The following is a 20,743-nucleotide window of genomic DNA, read 5'->3' on the forward strand; positions in this document are numbered from 1 at the left end:
ATCGCCTGCGCGTAGACCGTTCTGTTGCGATGCCTCCCTCTGCCATGGCGATGCCGGGGCAACACATGAACGGCGCTCCTTCGAACATCTCGGCTGGCGTAGATCCCACTTACTGGGGCGGCCACCAGGACTTCTCACCGGACTCCACATCGCCATTGTCGCCCTCGTTAGGGCTCCATCTGTCGCCGACACAGAGTATCACCACCCAGAGCAGCATCAATGGCGGGACTCCCCCGGCGCAAACGCCCCAGTCGGACAGCGGCGGCAGCAAGGGAACCGGCCAGAAGAACAGCCAGAAGCAGTCAAATAACGACCAAACCAGGGCCTCGGTCGCTGTCGCGTGCGTCCCATGTCGCAGTAGACACTTGAAATGCGACGGTGGTGTGCGATGTTCCCGATGTAGGACCGACAACGTGGAATGTACCTACATCAAGTCGCGAAGAGGCTGGAAGGGCAAGCGGAAAACCAAGGAAGACACGGGCGCGTCCACGACCCCGAATGGTGGGTATATCGCAACGACGACATCAACCCAAAATCTAACGTGATTAGGAATATCTGCATCTGAAGTCCAAGCCAACAATGGCCACATCTCGTCACCTGAGTACTCGTACAACGGCGATGCTGGCATGAACCAGCTGAGCCCAACTCACGGTCTTGGCGTCCGACCTGTAGCCCCACCAGTTGCTCAACTCAACCTAAATGGATCCGCGCGTCTGAACCGGTTTGGCCACTTGGGACCCGAGACGGCTGTTCAGGCCTTCTACCACTTCTTCTACAACTCACATCCATTCTGCCTTCCGGAACGGAGGTTAGTGGAACTCTTCAAGGAACGACATGCCCCACTCTTGGAACATGCCGTGCATTTCATCGGATCCAGCTACATACCGTCGGTGCCTACGGCCATGTACAAGGAAGCGTTAGATCGCCAGATAGACAGCAACAACTACCCAAGAGATGCCTGGTCGGTCCAAGCCCTGCTCCTCTTCGCCATCGGCCTCCACGCCCACAACGAAGTCCCCCGCGCCGCCCAGATCTTCACGATAGCCCAAAACCTGACGCTGGAGATCGGCCTCAACCGGATGGAATTCGCGCTGATGCACGGAGAAAACGACCCGCAGCTGGAAGAAAGCTGGCGGAGAACGTGGTGGTCCATGTTCACGGCCAACGGCATGATGACAGCCGTCAATCCCGGCGTGCAATTCCGATTGAAAGACGTCGTAACCGACGTGCCACTGCCCTGTGAGAACGTCGAGTACTTTTCAGGTGTAAGTACCCACTCCCCTGACATCAGATCTGACATGTGTCAAAATCGGCTTGGCATGTTTCCCTTCTTAGTGCGAACCCGTGCCGCTCTTAGGTACTCCAGATGAGATCATCTGACTGCATGTCATACTCCGATGGAGTGGGAGATCGATGCATGTCATACATGTGGGGTGGGGGTCCTGCCGATTGCATGACCATCCTCCTGGGACTACACACATGAAACCTTATACAGATCACTAAACTAACAACCCACAAACAGCAAATACCCTACCCCTCCACCCTCTCCGACTACGACGACTCGGCCTTCCTCCCCCACTTCACAACCTTCTCCTCCTTCACCTACCTCATCGACGCCATCCGCATCCTAGGAAAAGTCTTCGAATGCGCACGCTTAGACTCCACCTTTGAATACCACGCCGTCGACGTCGTAGACCAATACCTATGCAACTGGCGTTTACACCTCCCGGCCTCAAAAACAGACATCGTCTCCAACGACGGCCACATCGACGAAGTGCTGTTCCAGGCCCACATGGTAAACGCCGGCAGCACAATAATGCTGCACCGCCCGCGCAGCAACCTCGGTTTCGGCCGCGTCGAAGGCGTAAACATATGCGTCCAACCCGGCCAAGTTCTCCTCCCCACGCAAACCCGCGAAATCCACACCGCGAAATGCCTCACCTCTGCCGAAAACATCTCCTCCTTAATCCGTCTACCCGGCCCCTTACTCTACCACACCCCCTTCTTCACCTGCGTCGTCGTAATGGCGTCTGTCGTGCACCTCTCCTACTGGTCTTTCCTTGTCCCCGACGGCCAGGACGACATCATCAAGCAGAGCATCCGGCTTGATGTCGGCACGCTGCAACAATACAGCAATACGTGGCCGATTGCGAATGTGGTGCTGGGGCAGGTGAGGGGGGTGGCGCACACGCTGTTTAATAGTAAGAAGGCGATGTCAATACATCTTTGGAGCAATTTGCAGCAGGATGATGTTATTAGGGGCGTAATTGAGGAGGGGAGGAGTGTGCCGACGCAGCAGTATGCGCAGTTGATCGCTCCGTGAGTACTCACTTTCTTTTCTACACTTACTTGCTGTGTTTGGATTTATGCTAACATCATCGCAGGATGCTGAAATCGTAGACGTACCTTGTTGTCTTTTCGCTTTCGTTATGTCTCGCATCGTCCTTGTTTTGCTTGCGCGTTGTAATCATTTTCATCCGTTGTCTCCGTCGCGCGCGTCAAAAACGGTCGTTTCCCGACTACAGCGAGCGAGCGAGCGAGCCTTGTACTTGTCAATTTTTCGGTCGTCGCTTTGATTCGCTATTATGCGACTCTGCTTGTCCGTATTATGAGCATACTGACATCACGCGTCATTTCTTCTATCGTGTCTGAGCGGTGGGCGGCGCATTCCATTGAAAAGTCCGAGCAAGCGGAGTTGGAATATAATGAAGATACGAAATGTGCTGTTGTATTAGTAATCGCAACACCCTTGTGCGTGTTAATAGTAGAATCGAAAAGCTTTCTCCATCACATTCTGAATATTCTGATTGATCAGGAACAGTCTATTGTTCATTCGTCGAAACGCCGGCTAGTCCAGCGCTTCCTGTCGGATACTTCCGCCAGTCCTCCTCCGCATGCCCCGTTTTCGCCAAGAATGTCCTCAATTCTCGAGCTGCATATCCGTTGTCCCATTCCACTAAATCTCGTCCATGTCGTATACCCATTAGAGCCCTAGCCGTGGCCTAGAGCAAGCTCATGACCGTATCTACAAATCGGCGTCGTCCTCATCGGGCAGAGGCATCTGGGCGGCGTTCTCCATCTCCTGTCGGTACTGGTCGAGAACGGCCTGGTCGACCTGGACCTCGGGAGGCGCCAGAGCGGGGGCGGCGACAAAGTCGAGAGACTGGTTGCCGACGAGTTTCCGGGCGAGCCAGAGGAAGGGCTTCTCGAAGTTGTAGTTGGACTTGGCGGAGATGTCGTAGTACTGGAGGTTCTTCTTTCGGTGGAAGGTGATGGACTTTGCCTTGACCTTGCGCTCCTTGACGTCGACCTTGTTGCCGGTGAGGACGATGGGGATGTTCTCGCAGACACGGACCAAGTCACCTGGGGCTGTTAGCGAATGCGTAAAGGGGTGTTGTGGGCGCACGTACGGTGCCAGTTGGGGACGTTCTTGTATGTGATACGCGAGGTGACGTCGAACATGATGATACCGCACTGTCCGTTGATGTAGTATCCATCGCGGAGACCACCGAACTTCTCTTGACCGGCGGTGTCCCAGACGTCGAACTGGATCTGGCCGAGGTTCTGTCGTCTCGTTAGCAGGCGTGTCGCGGGCGGCAGAGGGGCGGATAACGTACTGTGGTGAAGCCGAGGGGGTGGACCTCTACTCCGAGCGTCGCAATGTACTTCTTCTCGAACTCTCCGGTCAAATGGCGCTTGACGAAAGTCGTCTGTGGTGGGGCTGTTAGCAACCTGCATCGCAGTCTCAAATTCTCGCAGTCTCGCAGTCGCGCGGCGGTCTCAAGAGACGGGCTGCTATCGCGAAAAGCGTCGAAAGGGGCGTCATACCTTTCCGGTACCACCGTCACCGACAAGCACGAGCTTGAAGGTAGGGACTGAGCTTGCGGCAGTCTCGGCCATGGTGTCGGGTGTTGTGGCGGGGTGATGTGGTGTGTGAGGGGGGTAGTGGGCAGAGTCTGCTGTCGAAAAGATGTCAGTCGGGGTCGCACAGGGTTATTGAGCAAAAGACGGTGGTGCAGACTCACGGGTGATAAAGAGTGGGGAAAGTAGCGGGCGTGAGGTGGGCAAGAAGAGGTTTTGTTGTGCTGAAGTGTTGGCGCCCCGGGCGGTGTAAATCTCTTGGCGCCTTCCGCAATTTTGACCTCACAGGCAGGCAGGCAGGCAGGCAGAGGCAGAGGCAGAGGCAGAGGCAGAGGCAGCGTTAGGCAGCTATAGGCTTCTTTGTCTCAACAGCCCGGGTTTGCCTTGCGCTTTTTTGCAGTCATAGATTGTCATTTACTAGCAATTCCTTGACCTGTTTCATCCCAAAGCAAACAACGCCGGGTATCATGCTATGCTTGTTGGCCAAACCGAGTGCGCCACGCGCGCTGCCGCCAGCCTTACCTGCCACCCATCCAGCTCGACGTATCTCGACGTCTCTCGTGATTTATAATACACTACATGGGCAGCAAGTGACAGCCCAACAGCCCCCTTCCGCCCCAGTTCCTCCGCGGTGTGAGTTGCATCTCAACTGTCTCTGCCGGGCCGCCCGATGGGTTGGGTCGCAGCGCCTTGACGGTAATGGGAATCTGCACTTGTCAGCCTGCTGCACGCCCGACTGAAGACAGCAGCCTGTGCAGCGTGATGCGACGTACTCCTTCGTTCTGCGACACGGCCTCGGCCACGCGCGACAGGTTCTCGTGGTTTGTCCAGTCCACCCAGCCGAACTTGGTTATGGTGTCGTACACCTGTAAGCCGGCCGTCGCTGCTGGGCTGTCTGCGACCACGCTGTTGACCTTTGCAAAGGGCGCTTCGAGTGCGGCAGGCGGTGCGCTCAGCCCTGCCTGGGCGCCGTTGGCCGTCGTCGCGTCGCCCGCCTGCGCTGCCAGCCGCGCGTGGTGCTCGTGGAGGCCCTTTTCGATGCGCGACATGAGGTCCTTGTAGTCATTCTTCAGCCGTATGATGCGCGCGCGCGTGGTTCGGACTGCGACGGTCAGCGACCCTGAGTGACCTCGAAGATCACCGCTCCTTACTCTGGGGGACATCGATATCACTGCGTGGAAAGCCGTCCAGGGTGGTCAGGCCGGTGCTCATGCGGACGCCATGCTACAACAAGACGTCAACTGCTTATCCCGCCCATAGCCTTGATTTGCGTACCGAATCCAGCACCTGCCCTAATGCCTTCAACTCTGTCTCTACTCGGTCCTTCTCGGCCATGAGCTCCTGCAGCGTCAGCTGCTCTTTTGGTATGCCATTGGAGTAGCCTGCCGACGTGGGCCCAGACGAGACGGTTGGCGCGTGTATGTCATCCATGGTGTAGATTGTTCGTCGCCGCCGCAGAGTTGAGAGTGCGTGAATGCTTACTACAACTGGAGCTTGGATGTGGGGGTGGGAGCTTGAGGGAGCTTGAACTGTGCGGGGCAAAACCGCCAGGACGGTCGCCTTCCTTTTCCCTCCCTCACTTCTCTACCAAACTTCACTATCCTCAAGACACGCGCGTGACCTCTGTGCGTGCCAGATTAGGAGTATGCTTCAGCTGCTTAGTATGCTCAGTCTTGCGATGGCTCGGCTCGGCTACAGACATGCTTGTTCTGCATCTCCGCCGTCATAGTGAGTCGCGACTACCAAGATTTGGTGAGAGCAACGCGGCCGCCATGTTAGCGGTCCTCGTCGATGGCTCACCACTCGCCCCTAACGAATAGCCTGTGTAGAATGCGCTTTACTGCGCGCCGTCTGGACCCTTTCCCTTAGATGCCGCCATTACGCTCTTGAGAACTTTGCGCCTCTGCGCTTTCCTCCCGTCCTAGCCAGTAGTCATATCCAAAATGCCTCAGCCAACTTCCTTATCGCTCTGCAGCTCACTTGTCTCTCCTTAAGCCATCGTCGTTGGATGCAGTAGTATTTATCTCATGCGCTGAAAGCCTTCGTACTCGTCCTATCCAGTGTCGACCGTACGACCACGGACATGGCATATGTGTTGTCGCTCCGGCCTCAGAGCCCACTCAAGCGGTCCTTCAGCGACAATCCATACCTCAACTCCTGCTCCCCTCAGAAAGACACGCTACTGGCACCACTGAGCGACATTACTGCTCGCAATGCTTCCGCGTGCTCGTTGTATTCCCTCGGGGCGACTAGGGCAGGCGACTGGTCTCGGAGCAACGAGAACACACCACCGCTTACCTCTCAGTCGCTCCTCGATCTCGTGCCTGAGAAAGCCGGCTTCCCATTCAGTACAAGACATGTCATCGAAGAACCACGCAAGCGGAACTGTGGGCCTGACCGACCACCGCCATCTTTCTCGAGACTCACAGTCCCTCCAAGGCCGCATGCGAGAGGATATCACAGCTCGCAGCGAATAGCGGAACCTTCCTCTGACAGCGACAGCTCGGCTGATGACATGGACATTGATGACCACGACTTTGAAGAGACACATCTGTTCAATCTATACGAAGCCATACACGTGCCATTGCCAGAAGGTCGCTTCACCGATAATGACGGAGATGAGCCGCGCGAAGACTACGAAGAAGCGCCTGCGACTATCTCTGTATCTTCACAACCCTTTCGGCGGTGGATGAGCACTTTGAGGCGTCGACACGCGCACAGGTGGAGGGATAACGTCGCTGAAATACCACGGCTATCCTTCGACACCGCTGATGGCATGTCTGTCCTCTCTCGACCGCTGGGAAGGCTGTCTGAGTCTGTGCGCAGGACATCGGAGTCTATGACATCGTCAATGGGCTATGTGACAGCAATGAAGTCGACTTCGATGACCATCGGCAGCGCGAGCATTGCACCACGCTCAGAGGCTGGAGTACCAGGGAAGGTTCGCTTGGGTAACAGAAGCAGCAATTACTCCGAAGCGCGCAGATCACTCGAGAGTCATCGTGGTGCGCTAGGGCCTGTGCTTGATGAGAGCGCGTGGCTTCGATCACTACAGCGTCGCAAGGTTGTTGAGGAGCTGATCTCCTCGGAAGAGAGCTATATCGCAGACCTCAAGGTCTTGATCAACGTATGTTACCTACCACTGGGTTGACTCTACCATTCTAATCTAAGCAGGACTATTTCATGATCCTTACTGCCCTTCCTACTCTGTCAGGCCAGACACGATCATCCATACAACAGAATATCTCCCAGATTCTACAGCTTCACGAAGACTTGCTCGCCGAACTTCACCAAGTTGTACCTCAGGCAGACTTCACCAGAAGCGCGCACCAAGAGTCATATCCCGTGACGAAAGCCAAACATATCCGCTTCCATAGCGCCGACATTGTGCCGGGGCGCTTCGCCGAACACAAGACCGCCAGGAGGCTGAGGCATTCTTTGGAGATTGGACGATCTCCAGACCGCAGACCGCGAGGCCTAGTAACGGACACGCAGACGGCCGGGAACATTGCCAAGATCTTCAACAAACATGTGAGCCACACGCGACTCTTACAATACTCTTCGCTAACAAGATCAGATGAAACGCTTCTTCACATACGAGGAGTATGGCGCACATTGGACGACCATGTCACAGGATCTTACCACAATGTGCAAAGGACTGCATGGTTGGCAAGAATACGAGCGCGGAGTCGAAGCGCTGCAGAAGGTGGTCGCATCCGAGAACAACAGAGAGGCAGGGAGCAAGAAGGCGCTCAGCTTTCCAGATCTCTTGATCAAGCCGATTCAGAGGGTGTGCAAGTACCCACTACTGTTCGACGACCTATGCCGCCACACTCCCGTCTACGACGACCCAGAAGCGCATGCTGAGCTCGAAAAAGCTCTTTTTCGACTGCAAGAGACTATCCGCGAAGTCAACAAGGCGAAAGATGACCCTCAGACCCGGCGGCTTATTGAGATTACATGGCAACTGCAAGACCGCCTAGCGTTTTCGGAACAGAAGATTTCTCGAGCTCTTGTCTTTCGCCTTCTTGGACATGTCCTCCTATGTGGCGCTCTGCATGTGACATATCAAACACCCGATCGTATCAAAGGCGCGTACATGGTTTGTGTTTTGTACAAGTCATGTCTTGTACTCGCAACAGCAAGCCGGTTCCACACACCATATACTGTCGTCGCTTCGGTCGGGCTTGCCAACGCCAGCATCGAGGAATGTGATAATGGCCGCGGCATACAGTGCCATACTGCTCCACATACGTGGAAATTCGTCTTCGAGCACGGCCATCGCTTACACGAACTCATCTTCAGCGCCTGCACTTCTCACGAAGAGGAGGTTTGGAAAAAGCAGCTGCGCGAGCGTATTGTTTATGAGACACACGATTTCGTTGAAGGCCAGTCCACCATGCAGGACATGTATACATCCCTATCGCTAGGCCTCAAGTCTCTTGGGTCTGTCTTCGGTCATGCAAATACTCTAGTACGACGCATGTCAGTCCATCGGGCGGCGACTCTCGGTGCGAAGACCAACACGAGTCAAGTCATTATCAAGAACACCCAGGCGCAAAAGCTACCCGATACGCCTCCGACGTTTTCCCCAAGTATAGTAACTCGATCTCAATCGCACCTCTCCGCAAATCACATTCCTATACTTGCCCCGCGACGAGCTGAGCGCGTACGTCTCGAGAGTACATTGGAAGACGTCTGGACAAAAGACATGTTGCCCTTTCCGGGCATGTCAAATCGGAGGATGGAGAACCAAATCAGAGCTTCAGCAAACTCAGTGATGCGAAAGCTAAGCATAGCAAGCATAGCAAGCAATTTCTCGCGTCGCTCGCCCAGTCTTTCCAACACGAGCAACACGCGGTCAGAAGACTCTTTCGGAAGCCGCGTTCATAAGATGTCGAACGGGAACCTGCGAGCTCAATCAGCGACTGATCGAAGGCCGACCCCTTCACTTGTTGACTTCCATTCCGCACCCGCTGCGTTTCTACCAGAAGACTTTGAGGTAGAAGACACGCGACCTTCGAGTAGACGCCGCCGTCTTGCCAATCGAGCGATAGGCGTTGAGCGTCCAATCGATAAACCACTACAGAGCAAACCAAAGAAGGTTCGACGTCTTTCCACGCATCTGATTAGTCTCCCACGATCAGAATCACGCGCTCGCGTCGCCGAAAGAACCGTCTCCCACGCATCAACAGCAACCACCGTCCGCGCACCACCTCCCTGCGCCGAGGTAACCAAAAACATAGAAAACAGGAAACAACGACGGCAAGAAGAGCCCACTCCCAAATCCCGGCCTGCATCTTCAAACCACTCGACCTCGAACAAGTTTTCGAAGAGCAAGAGTAGGATCTTTAATTTCTTCCGATGATCCAACACACATATCCTGTTGGACCAACATCACATACCAGCGGGACACGCATTGGGTGTCCACCAAAACGCAACGTACATACTTCCCTTGACGACTTCACGACCACACTATCCTTGCTCCAACAGCAAGTACGAGAACATGAATACTACGACTGAGATGACGGCGACGGCAACAACTCCGATAACTAAGGGCCAGTGTAACAAACATAACGATTAATCATGCGATCAGCACAGCGTTACTGCAAGGTACACCCGCTCTCTCTCACGATCTGGGCAGCCACCGTTGATGGTGGGCTGGTTGAAAGTCTGGGGGATCGGGAACTCGGCATGACGTCATGCGGCTAGCGAGTTTGGGACATTGGACACGTACGTACTGGTACATGGGCACGCGATCGCATGATGGAGGGGTGGCGTTTGTTTGTGATGGGACAAGTATTTGGATAGTAATGATTGAATCATGGTTATACGTTTTGAACAACTTGAGTGAGATGTGTGTTCGATGTTTACTTCTGGTTGATGTTGGTGTTGTGTACAATGCAATTCCTCAGCCTCATCGCATCGCATGGGAAAGCAGACAGAAGCCGGCATCCATCCTTGCCCACCCGTTTCAGCCCAAAGAGCCTCAATGCAAAATGCAAAACAAGGCGTGAGAGCTTGCGTGCGCAATTACCATGCCAGGTGAGAGCGCGCAATAACCCTTGGCAATGACGTAGCCGCCGGGTGGGTGGGGGAGGCGGAGGGGAGGAGGAGGGGAGGTGGTGGAAGTCTCGCGCTGTCAGTTCATCTCCCGGATTTAGGAACGCTTGATTGATAGAATCAAATGCGTGGATAGACGGTCTGGCTGGATGGTGAGCGGACCATGGCACCATCCGGTCCGCTTGTTTCAGCCCAAAGAGCCGCAATCCAGCTGCAATCCCATGCAAAACAAGGCGTGCACAATTACTCTACCAGGTGCTTTGTCGTGAGAGCGCGCAATAACCCTTGGCAATGACGTAGCCGCCCACCCGGTCAAAGCTCCAGATCACGTAGCTCTAAATAGCCCCTCTAAAGCTTCCCCTCCATCCCACCACATCACTCGATACCCATTACACACACATCTCACTCTTCTCTACTTCACCACATCTTTCTCCCCGCGAGATCCAAGAAACACTACACGGATACCCACACGAAACTCCAGACAGATTAATAACAATGGCCCGCGGCAACTCCCCCCAAACCCAAGTCTTCTACAAGGGCAGCTCCGGCGACCAATTCTGCATCTTCGTCGAGAGCGTAGAGGAGGTTCAGAAGTGGAAGGCTGATAGCACGATTCCCATGGTTGACGTTGTGGCTGGGTGGAAGGTGCTTGTTCCTGAACACGGCAAGCAAGGTGTCCTCAACACGGCTAGCAAGCAGCAGCTTGAGAACGAGTTTGGCAAGGACGCCAAGGAGGATGATATTTTCAAGAAGATTCTTCAGGAGGGAAGTGTGCAGAGCTCTGAGGTATGTTCTTCCTGCTGTGCTTTGTGGTCATGCGATCGACTCGAGACTCGAGACTCTTTTACCCCGCCGTGCGTTGTAAGAACAGTTGCTAATGTGTGTGTGATATGAATAGAACTCCGAGCGCATCGGCATCACCAACGAGACCCAGGGCGGACGTCAAGCCCACTAAGAGCTTCGTTGCTGCTCCAGCTCCAGGGTTAGCATCAGCGTCGACTTCAGCGTCAACATGAACGACGAACGATTTCTTTCGATATGATATCATGGTTTAGGAAGAGGGGAGGGCGGGATAGCCAGCACGTAATACTGCTGGCTTGCAAGGAGGGCAAGGCACAAACAGCCTTGCCTGCATCCTGCATTGTTTGATAGGCATCATGAATGAGATGAAAACCTACAATACCGTCGGGCTTGAAGTCGAATGTGTGACGTGATGCTGCCTCGTCTGTGACGTGAGCGCGGTTGTGTATGAGTGATGTGTAGGTGCTGGTGCTTTATGATCTACGACTGCACCTTGGTGAACTTGGAGCTGATGGCCCCAGAATTATTATGCCTACACCTTTGCCAACCGAGCTATTGATCTTGTTCAATGGGTTTGGTAGTAGCTGCGACTTTGCTCTCCTCCCATCTTTGCCGTTGCTTGTCTTCAATGTATTCTTTCCTTTAGAACTGTAGATTCGATCGATTGGAAAGATGCACTTCGACGCGTACGGCGAGTCGATGGGATTACGGCGCTCGTGGTATGGGATGGCTGTGGTATCGGCCAGGAAGAGAGGTTGGGAGAGAGGGAGTGTGTCGGTGGTTGCGGTGTGGTGGCAGGATGAGATGGTATGTATGCGCGGCTATCTTCATCATTGAAGACCTAGATAGAGCATGCTGCCAGTAACGGTCCCTATTCGCTTCTTCAGAATCTAACGTTTCGATGGGTAGGTGGTGATTGTAAGGCAGGAAAGCAGATTCGGAGACTACATCAAGATGAGAAAATGCAGAGTTGGTGACTTGACGTCGATGTAGCCTCCAGGGCGTTCAGGTCTTTCCTAGGGTGACGTGGGAGGAAGTTTGTCGATGTTGTAGTACGATGAAGACCACAATGTGTACCTAGGTATCTTGCCATGCAATGATGCTCGCGACTAGCCACGGACTTCCAAGGTTGTACAGATGCAGTTCCTGATAGGTAATCTAGTACAGATGCCGACCACAACCCGGCTATTGATTGCCTAGCGCAGCACGACCGTCTATCACTAATCCGTGAAGCGACCGAATACGGGAGGCAAAGTGTCTTGGTGGAGTCGCGCGCCGAATGTTGCAGCACTAAAGACTCTTCTAAAGAACACGAAGGACCGATGGAAGGTGAGGTTGTGCCGAGGTTGAGCCTACTATATCCTTACTCTTTCAAACCAGATCCTTTGACATTTGGTGTTTGGTTGATGGGACGCTGTGTGACCTGTCACTTGGAAATGAATGCACTGCCTCGTGCAATGTTGTGCGCAGCACCAACATCTTCTAGTTACACAAAATGTTTACTTGCAACAACAGTGCACTCTGCACTCCCCAGGAAGATGACAGCGTAAGGCCCGGTAGATCGACAACACCTGCATACCTTAATAAATCCAACGACAGTGCCGCGCCGAACATTCCGATGCCACAAATACGAAGCTCGCGCGAAGCCACCAGAGAAAAGGGTGTGCATGAAGTCGCAGTCCTGACGCAGGGCAACCACGCCGTCTCTGAACGGTCTCGCAAGGCTGAGAGACCACCTGCATTGTTGGCGTGCCCACCGTATTTAGAATTAGTATTTTCCGCTTGTGCTTGCAACATCGACCTCGGGACCTTTCCCCCGTGCAACAGGACCACCAGGCTCGTCATCCGCATAGCTCAAACACCACCATCCGTGATACGAAGCGCTCATTACCGACTATTGGTCGATCCCACCGCCTTCGCTGTCATAGAAGCGAGGATAGTAGAGACGGGATATTATTGATGCGTGGATGTGGAATAGGAGCCGCGGAGGGAGACAATGACGGGACGGTGTGGTTCAACATGCGACGCTCCGAAGCGAGACATGGCAATTGGTACAAAGCGCATATGTCCTACGACACCTGTCTAATATAAGAGACGGATATCCGCAGGGTTGGTGGGAAGACAGCGAACAGTTGTAGCGCACGAGGGCGCGGAAAAGCCGGTTTTCTGGCTTGAATCATGCGAGCGAGCGTGCGAGTGTCCGCGACGGTCGAAATGGCGGGCGGCGATCGCTCGTATCGCATCGCAGAACGGCAGGTAGGGTAGGTCACTCCTGCGCAGCAATGGTAACAGTAGGTGTTCACTCTGCGGGCGACAACAGCTTCAGACTGCCCACAATCAAAGACGGCGTGCGCACGCGTTAGTTTCACTCTGCCTCAGCCACAAACATCGCCGCATCGCATGGGATCGCCATCGCCGCCCTGGTACCACCTCGCATCGCAACCTTTCTAAATTCCCGCCTGGCGCACGCTGCTGATACGAGGGCGGCCGCTATGACCTACACTTAGTGCAAGGAACGTGAGCGCCGCTGTGCATGGGTGTTGATGGTGGTGATGGTATTTCCCGATGACCTCACTGTGACCCGCCCAGCCTCTCGGTAACTAAACGAACGGACTGCGAGCAACCGAGGGGCGGGCGTGAGCGTGATGCGTTGTGGAGACTGTAGTTTAATTGGTTTAATTGGCTTGATTGGACAAATGGGGTAAAGTTTGCTTGGGTGGGTCACTGCTTCGTTCGGTGTATATCCTGGATGAGCGAGACTGGGGTTGGAGGCAAACGGGCGTGCGATCATCGTGCAGTGTCTTTCGCTCCTTGTCTTGCTGGTTTGACTTTGTCGGCTGGCACCTGCTTGCTTACCTTCTACACTCTCGATTCTTTCGGGACTTTTGCTCGCTTCGCTTCTCTCACCTTCACCCTTCTCCACTATCGACGTCGCGGGAGTTACGATCTCGACTCCGACTGCAAGGATCGAAGAGAGGTTTTCAGGTACCGCCTTTGAGCCGAACAAGGGACCCATCTGGTGAACGCGCATTATGCCTACGCTTATGTGGTTGCGCGCTGCTGCTGTTGTTGCTCTTGCGACACAGGCTACTGCTCAGCAATGCTGTAAGAGGGACCTGATGTTACCTTTAGTACACAGCAACTGACTGAACAGACTATCCCAATGGCAAAGAGGCGCCGGATTCAGAAAAGCCCTGCTCGTCAGTAGAGGGTTCTGCTTGCTGTCCGGATACCTGGGAATGCTTGGACAATGGTCTCTGCCACTTACCGGCCGACAACCTGTACGGCAGATATAGCTGTACGGACAAGGACTGGAAAGCAGAAGGCTGTGCGTCGAACATGTGCACTATCAATAACAGTAAGTACCTCGGATTCTCCAATTGATCATTGCTAAGATCCAGCAGATCAGAAAGCTGTTGGAGGCGAGTCGATCACACAATGCAAAGACCACGATGACCAGTGGTGCTGCAACGCAGACAACGTAAACGTAAACTGTTGCAAGGAATCACCTTCGCCACGACCTTTCTTCGCGCTGCAGGACGGAGAGGCGTATGCGACAATTGGCCAAAACCAAGCTTCGACTGCTCCCAACCTCGCGACTATCACCGGTCTGGCGTCGAGCGGCGGTGGATCAGGAGGAGGAAACCAAGCATCCAAGACGACAGCAGGAGGTTCTTCAGGTTCTCCCTCTACCGACGCTCCCAACTCCGGTTCTGCAACTGCAACGGCCGACGACGCCGCGACCACGCCCTTCAGTTCCGTCGTCCAAAGCCTCTCTACAAGCGCCGGCGGCGGCGTCGTCACAATCCAAAACACCGTCCTCGTAACCCCCACCCCAACCGCCGGCTCCAGCTCCTCCAACAACGACTCCTCTTCCTCCTCCAACGGCGGCTCAAAATCCAACCTCGGCCTCATCATCGGCTGCGCAGTCGGCATCCCCCTCGCCCTCGCCCTCGTCGGCATAATCTTCTGGCTCCTCCGCAAGCGCCGCCAACAAAAAGCCAACCCCTACCACGATCCCTCTTCTGAAGTCGAAGGCGATAGTCCTCTTGTTGGTGCTGCTGCCGGAAAACTCAACAAGAGCAAGAAGGAAACGTATCGCAATTCCCGGCCTGCGACCGCGGAAATCGACGGGAACCCAATTGGCGCGGGGCGCGCAAATCGCGTGTCTGAATTACCGTCTGGAAACGGGTTTCAGCCGGGTCATCAGGGCACGCCTTACGGACCCGACGCCGTTGGCATCGGAGGCGGAAACGGAAACGGTGATCCGAATCGTACGACCTGGGATACTATTCCTCCGCAGTACTCACCTGCGAGTAATCAGGCTGCGTTTGCTGCGCATGCTCAGCATCCTGAAGCGACGGAGCTGGCGGATACGAGTGTGCATCCGGTGCTGAATGAGAAGGGGCAGCCGTATCAGGCGTATAGGCCGCCGCAGCCTGTGGCGGAGCTGCCGAGCGTGACGACGCCGCCGGAGGATGTGGAGAAGCAGATGCATCATCGGTAGAGCGTGGGGATGAGCATTGGTATTGGTTGGGGGCGTTCTGGGAGCACATACACAACACAAGGGCATGTGATGGGGAATTTTCGGCTTTTTTTCGTTCTTGAAGCAAAATATAGGGATGATACCATGCGCGGATTCTTTTCGTGTGTAATGAGTACGGTTTTCTTGAGATGGAAAGTAGGGAGATAGGGATGGAGATAGTGATCTAATCTTGGAATGCGAGATTCATGTAGCTATGTTGAGGTCTCCAAACTTCCGATAGACCTCATTCGAGAGTATCTTTCCGCTTTTGAGTCGACTATTGTTCAATGTATCTATATTGATGATGATACCACCAGTATAAGAATCATGAATCTTACGCGATATATTTACGCTCAACATACACAGATATCAACCTCGCTTTTCGGTGAGCTTGATGAGGAAAGGCGGTGTGTGGGGAAAGGGCAACGAGTCATGGACCGAGGCGGCATGTCGTCAGCCCTTGAGCCCTTGAATCTCGACCGTGAGATGCGAAAGATAAACGTGTCGCATCCGCCATTGTTCTCGACATACAGACCACAATCATCTTACATATATCTATGCATACTGTCAGGGTGCTAAGTCTTCCTCAAGAACCATGATACATCTCCCCGACGAGCTGATCCTCCACATCATCTCCTGTAAGCATCCGTGCCCATCACGCGCATCCCCCGCCGAGCGCTGACCCTCCCCAGACCTCGAACCCTCGGAGCTCGTCGCTCTCCAACACGTATCGCGCCGCTTCCTCAACCTCTCGCGCGACAACAACCTCTGGAAGTCGCTATGCTTCACCCACTCGGTCGCTGAGCGCCGTCGCCGCCGTCTCGAAATCACCACCGACATCGACCCCCGCCTCGCCGAGCTGATACGCGCCGCTGACACTCTCGCCAACACCTTCGATACCTCTGTACATGATGAAAGCGCGCCAAGTGCTGAGTCACAGCAGGAGCGCAATCAGGAGAAGCGGAGGCAGGCGCTGATTGCGAATTGGGATCCTAGTTACCCTGGTGAGAAGGTGAATTGGTACCAGGACTTCATACAGCGGCATGCCGAGCAGAAGATTAGCTGGTTCCAGGATGCTGGGACAGACAAATACGAGGGGGCCATAAGGAGGGAGGCTACGGGTGCAGGTATCCTGTTCGACGACGATGGCTTAGCAAACAAGCTCATCGCCCCCCTCGACGATGGCAGTATCAGTATCTGGGACGCCTCAGCGAGCAGCGACCGACAGGGCAAGATGCTAGCGAAGAGCGACATCGGGCTGCTACCAGGCAGAGGCTCAGACCTCGACTACGACACGCGCCTCACACAAAGCCAAGCCATCATGACAGAAACCGGTGCCGTCGAATGCGTGAGCATTGACAGCAAACTCCACAAAGGCTTCTTCGCCGTCAAAAACGCCCTCAACGAAGTCGATCTCAACACCCTCCAAGTCGTCTCACGAACACCGTACCCCTTCCCCATCACCGCCCTCTCGGAAGCCCACCACCGCACCCCCCTCACAGTCGGCACAAACTGGACGCTACACCTCCACGACTCGCGCAAACCTCCCGCACCGCCTTCGTCCGTCCGCTGCGAGCTCATCGGCGGCCCAACCGACAGCGACTTCTCGCGCCTCGACACCGGCGACTTCGACGGCCACGTCTCGCTCTCCCAGCCGGGTGCGCTGTCCATACTCCACCTACCTACAACGCGCGACTGGGATGGAAACGGCGATATCTGGGTCGCAGGACGCTTCACCAGCATGTTGAACTTTGACCGGAGGTCTTTCCCGAGACTACGCGGTACTGTGCATTCTGGCGCAAGGCTATCGTGTATCACGGCTATACCGCATCCCTTTGTACCACAAGATCTGAGACTGGGGAGACCGTACAGCAGTCCGGCATTGTTGCGCGACGCGAAATCTACACCGGGGTACACGTTGATCGCCGCGGGTGAATACAAAGGCAAAGGCTCGCTGGAATTATACGGCCTCTCGAATGAACCGTCTCGTTCTATCAACTCGAGCGACAGCCGCACGACGCGTAACCAGAAAGCGTATTATCAGAATCGGCAGACGGCTAGTAGCTCCAAGTTGTTGGCTGTGGCGCCGCAGGGCACGCGACTTGTTTTCTCGGATGGCGACGGGAATTTGAAGTGGGTTGAACGGGATGGGAGTACGCCCGTGCGGCAGTTCAACATTAATGATTTCCAGAGGAGCAGGGATGGGGAGACTGTGTCGCAACGGCATCATCACGGTAGTCTTGTGAATGCGACGCCGGAGGAGGAAGCGGGGTGGGGGGATATTGTGCAGAAGATATTGCCTACGACTAATTCCTCGCTGCTTACGCCTTACTCTCCGGCTTCTTCTGGGACTGAGTCTCTTGGTCTGAATAACCTGGTGTTGTGGACGGGAGATGGCAAGTTGGGGCTGCTGGGCTTTGGCAAGGAGCCGCCGATGGCGAGGGACGTTTTTGAGGATGCGTTGGAGAGGCAGGGTGATGGGGAGGAGGGAGGGGAGAAGATGAGGGAGAGACAGTATGGTGTTGAGATGAGGAGGGCGCTGAAGCATCAGGCTAGGGAGTTGAGGTGGTTGAGGGGGTATGGACTGTAAGTACGAGGGGTAGGGTATTCACTCTGGAGTGCCAAGCCTGCTTTGTGGTTCATTGGGGCGCTGGTGCCTGGTAGATTCCTGGGTGGTACTTGGGGTCTCGCTTCCTCGAGGTTATAAGATTCTCGGCGCTTTCAACACGTTTTCCTCAACCACCGAAAATGTCAGTCCACGCTATGTCCACATTCGACACATTTGACTGTGGAGTATGGAACCACGAGCTCCCTGAATTCAGATCCCCAAGGGAAGACTTCTACTACGCCTCACCTATTGCTCCCGGCGACTCGAAGCGCGCGGACCCAGACAAGCATTCTATCTTGGACTTACCAGGCGAAATCCGCAATCAGATCTACGATTGCGTTATCAGAACTCCATCACTGATTCATGTACGATACCACGGAATAGGGCCCTGGACTTGCGATCTAGGTCTCTATCTCGACGGCCAGTCACGCATCCCCATAAGTCTCTTCCTCTCCTGCCGAAAGCTATACCATGAGGCCGCTTCAACTTTTTACGCCAACAACACGTACACGTTGAAAGAAGATAATAAAGCCTTAATAATCCACTCCTACGCTGAGATATCCAGCACCTTCATCAGAGGCATGGGGACCCAAGCGCGGTGGCTCGCCAGGATGGAACTCGATGTGAGTTCCCAAGCAGAATACCGATACCACAGATGTGACGAGGGGCTTGGCTTTGTATTCAACGATTGGACCGAGCTTCTCGAAGTTACACCCCTCCTTCGCGCTATCTGGAGTCGAGACTCGTCGGTGCTTGTTTCTTTCACCAGGTCGCCGGATCCCAGTACTTTTGGTCTTGTGCAGTGCCCTGAGTGTGACACTACGGCCATGACTGCTATCTTCCAGTCTATCTGCCAGGGCCAACTTGGACTCCGGCGTTATGGACAGCAGCTGCGCGCTGTTGCCTCGAAGCGCGACGGATCAGGCGGGATACTCAGTTGGGGTACTACTCCAGCTACATCTAGGCCATACCGATGCCCAAGTCGCTTCCAGGCGAATCCTGACTATCTGACAGACTTCATTACTGAAGACAACGGGTCTCGGCTCAAGCTTGTCACGCAACGTAGCACACCATTGACTTTGCTCACCCTGCCTGAGTCTATCCAGGACCGCATCTATAGCATGGTCGTACATCCCACCGAGTGTACACCCATCGATCTCAACCACGACAAGAAATTCAAATGCGGGCTCGTCCACGTTAACAGACGCTTATACCGCACTTGGCGCGACAAGTTTTTCTTCGAAAACAAGTTCGTGTTAACTATGACAACAAGGCAGATGCGCACGACATTCAACGACTTCAACCATCTCCGCACCTTCCTCCGCAAGACCTACATGCCCAAATCGACCTACTCAGCTGGAGAGCCAGATACCATCACCGCGAGGATCGTCACCCGGGACGAGGCGCATCGGCAGCCCGGCCCCTCGTACGTTCTTCGATTTGAACTCGACGGCGCAGTCTCGCTGGCCGATGTGCGTATCAATGCGTTACCACTCGTGATGGAGACGTCGACTACGCAAGCATCAAACACAGTCACAATCCAAATTTGCACAACCCCCGGCACTGAGGGACCAGCAACCATGACTGCGTCTCATACCATGACACTCCACCAACTGCGACTTAAAATCGTATTAGCGATAATGCACCACGTGTATTCCATCCCAACGTTCCACCTCCATTCCCGGGACGAACTCCCAGATCTCTGGATCAACGGCTTCGGAGAAGTCGTGCAAGTGGAGAACGTCGATGAAGCTCTAGGAGGCGCTTGGGAACCAGCCTCTGAGCTTGTCCCAATTGGCAACACCGAGGGAGGGTTTGTAGTGTGGAGGCTACATCCTATCGATATTCATTATCGATCTGACAAAATCTTATCGGAGAGGGCGGTTCTTGACGACGATGCTCAATTCTTCCCTTTCCGGCGGAAGGTGAGCGAAATCCTACCCTATCTCGTCAAGATTGTTGATCGGGCGGGACCGTATGAGGCTGTACTTGGCGGGTAAGCTGTCATTTCTACCGATATATTACATATACTGACCTGTTCACAGTCATCTTCCCGCGGAGCCATTTGAACACACAATCCCCGACGAAACTTACTCTGCAAACGATGAACCCGACTCTAGGTATTACGCTCGAGATGGCGCGTGAAATTGCGCTTCATGCGGAACAGCTTACAAACCCCCTTGGAGGTCACGCAGATGCAAAAGCTAGTTTTGTGTTGTGTGACGGCGGGTGGCGGGCTAGTCTTCTAGATTGAGAGTACGGGGTAATAAACAGCAGTTTGGGCAACGACTTGTAGACTGCGATGCGCAGATTTAGATCTCGCGAACACAATGGGAACAGCAAGGGGATTACTAGCAATGCTTTCGATGCCCGCGGAACTTTATGACTGTCGCGATATGACGTGTGTGACCTGGGAACGTGCGTCATTGTGTTGGTGCCACTCTTCGTCCATGGTGCTTTGACTCCGCAACGATGACTCCGCATTAACCATGTACCGCACGACCTTCTCACCTACCGCGCTCAACTACACTACAATTCCAGTCGTCATGGTACATCTTCGCATACTGACAAGAGTAGGATCAAATGGCTTTGATGCAAGGCGTCTTCGATTGGAGTAGTGGATTTGTTACATCTTGCTCGGGATGGAGAATAGGTACGTTGTGTGGCATCTGCGATGGATGATAAAGCGAGTGCTGGGTACCTAACCGCGCCATCTTCCAGATCGCGAGCCATTGTCTTTGCGCATTTACACTCGTCAACCGAGGGTATACAGCGCTCGGCCTCATATCTGTAAGTTGCTATGCGCAGTTTCACTGACCACGGCTAGGTTCAGGTTGCACCCAATGTTGGTGCCTAGTGTTCTCCGAGGGAGTACTTGAGGTCTA

The 20,743-nt window shown here is 54.3% G+C and overlaps 9 protein-coding genes across 9 annotated transcripts; 7 read left to right on the forward strand and 2 right to left on the reverse strand.

Moving 5' to 3' along the window:
• Window positions 1-498: 498 nt before the first annotated feature.
• On the forward strand, window positions 499-1,370 carry J4E90_004539 (uncharacterized protein; the record flags this gene model as incomplete). The annotated part of the gene is made up of 2 exons (XM_051434104.1): window positions 499-505; window positions 550-1,370. 2 exons carry the CDS (start codon window positions 499-501, stop codon window positions 1,368-1,370), a joined length of 828 nt encoding a protein of 275 aa, XP_051292622.1.
• A 43-nt stretch (window positions 1,371-1,413) lies between these two features.
• On the forward strand, window positions 1,414-2,323 carry J4E90_004540 (uncharacterized protein; the record flags this gene model as incomplete). Its single annotated transcript, XM_051434105.1, has 2 exons — window positions 1,414-1,419; window positions 1,523-2,323. 2 exons carry the CDS (start codon window positions 1,414-1,416, stop codon window positions 2,321-2,323), a joined length of 807 nt encoding a protein of 268 aa, XP_051292623.1.
• Window positions 2,324-3,025: 702 nt separating this feature from the next.
• On the reverse strand, window positions 3,026-3,900 carry GSP1 (GTP-binding nuclear protein gsp1/Ran; the record flags this gene model as incomplete). The annotated part of the gene is made up of 4 exons (XM_051434106.1): window positions 3,026-3,363; window positions 3,411-3,564; window positions 3,618-3,710; window positions 3,829-3,900. The coding sequence occupies 4 exons, from the start codon at window positions 3,898-3,900 to the stop codon at window positions 3,026-3,028; spliced, it is 657 nt and encodes a 218-aa protein (XP_051292624.1).
• A 536-nt stretch (window positions 3,901-4,436) lies between these two features.
• J4E90_004542 (uncharacterized protein) lies at window positions 4,437-5,292 on the reverse strand (the record flags this gene model as incomplete). Its single annotated transcript, XM_051434107.1, has 4 exons — window positions 4,437-4,568; window positions 4,635-4,963; window positions 5,013-5,085; window positions 5,137-5,292. The coding sequence occupies 4 exons, from the start codon at window positions 5,290-5,292 to the stop codon at window positions 4,437-4,439; spliced, it is 690 nt and encodes a 229-aa protein (XP_051292625.1).
• Window positions 5,293-6,712: 1,420 nt separating this feature from the next.
• On the forward strand, window positions 6,713-8,336 carry J4E90_004543 (uncharacterized protein; the record flags this gene model as incomplete). The annotated part of the gene is made up of 4 exons (XM_051434108.1): window positions 6,713-6,988; window positions 7,036-7,392; window positions 7,439-7,876; window positions 8,292-8,336. 4 exons carry the CDS (start codon window positions 6,713-6,715, stop codon window positions 8,334-8,336), a joined length of 1,116 nt encoding a protein of 371 aa, XP_051292626.1.
• A 2,083-nt stretch (window positions 8,337-10,419) lies between these two features.
• J4E90_004544 (uncharacterized protein) lies at window positions 10,420-10,879 on the forward strand (the record flags this gene model as incomplete). Its single annotated transcript, XM_051434109.1, has 2 exons — window positions 10,420-10,710; window positions 10,823-10,879. 2 exons carry the CDS (start codon window positions 10,420-10,422, stop codon window positions 10,877-10,879), a joined length of 348 nt encoding a protein of 115 aa, XP_051292627.1.
• A 3,185-nt stretch (window positions 10,880-14,064) lies between these two features.
• J4E90_004545 (uncharacterized protein) lies at window positions 14,065-15,232 on the forward strand (the record flags this gene model as incomplete). Its single annotated transcript, XM_051434110.1, has 2 exons — window positions 14,065-14,083; window positions 14,130-15,232. 2 exons carry the CDS (start codon window positions 14,065-14,067, stop codon window positions 15,230-15,232), a joined length of 1,122 nt encoding a protein of 373 aa, XP_051292628.1.
• A 465-nt stretch (window positions 15,233-15,697) lies between these two features.
• Window positions 15,698-17,840, forward strand: J4E90_004546 (uncharacterized protein; the record flags this gene model as incomplete). The annotated part of the gene is made up of 3 exons (XM_051434111.1): window positions 15,698-15,702; window positions 15,822-15,829; window positions 15,943-17,840. The coding sequence occupies 3 exons, from the start codon at window positions 15,698-15,700 to the stop codon at window positions 17,838-17,840; spliced, it is 1,911 nt and encodes a 636-aa protein (XP_051292629.1).
• Window positions 17,841-18,685: 845 nt separating this feature from the next.
• On the forward strand, window positions 18,686-19,858 carry J4E90_004547 (uncharacterized protein; the record flags this gene model as incomplete). The annotated part of the gene is made up of 1 exon (XM_051434112.1): window positions 18,686-19,858. One exon carries the CDS (start codon window positions 18,686-18,688, stop codon window positions 19,856-19,858), a length of 1,173 nt encoding a protein of 390 aa, XP_051292630.1.
• Window positions 19,859-20,743: the final 885 nt, after the last annotated feature.

Source organism: Alternaria incomplexa, assembly GCF_024043165.1.
Source record: "Alternaria incomplexa strain BMP 0042 chromosome Unknown scaffold_5, whole genome shotgun sequence".
NCBI classification, from domain to species: domain Eukaryota; kingdom Fungi; phylum Ascomycota; class Dothideomycetes; order Pleosporales; family Pleosporaceae; genus Alternaria; species Alternaria incomplexa.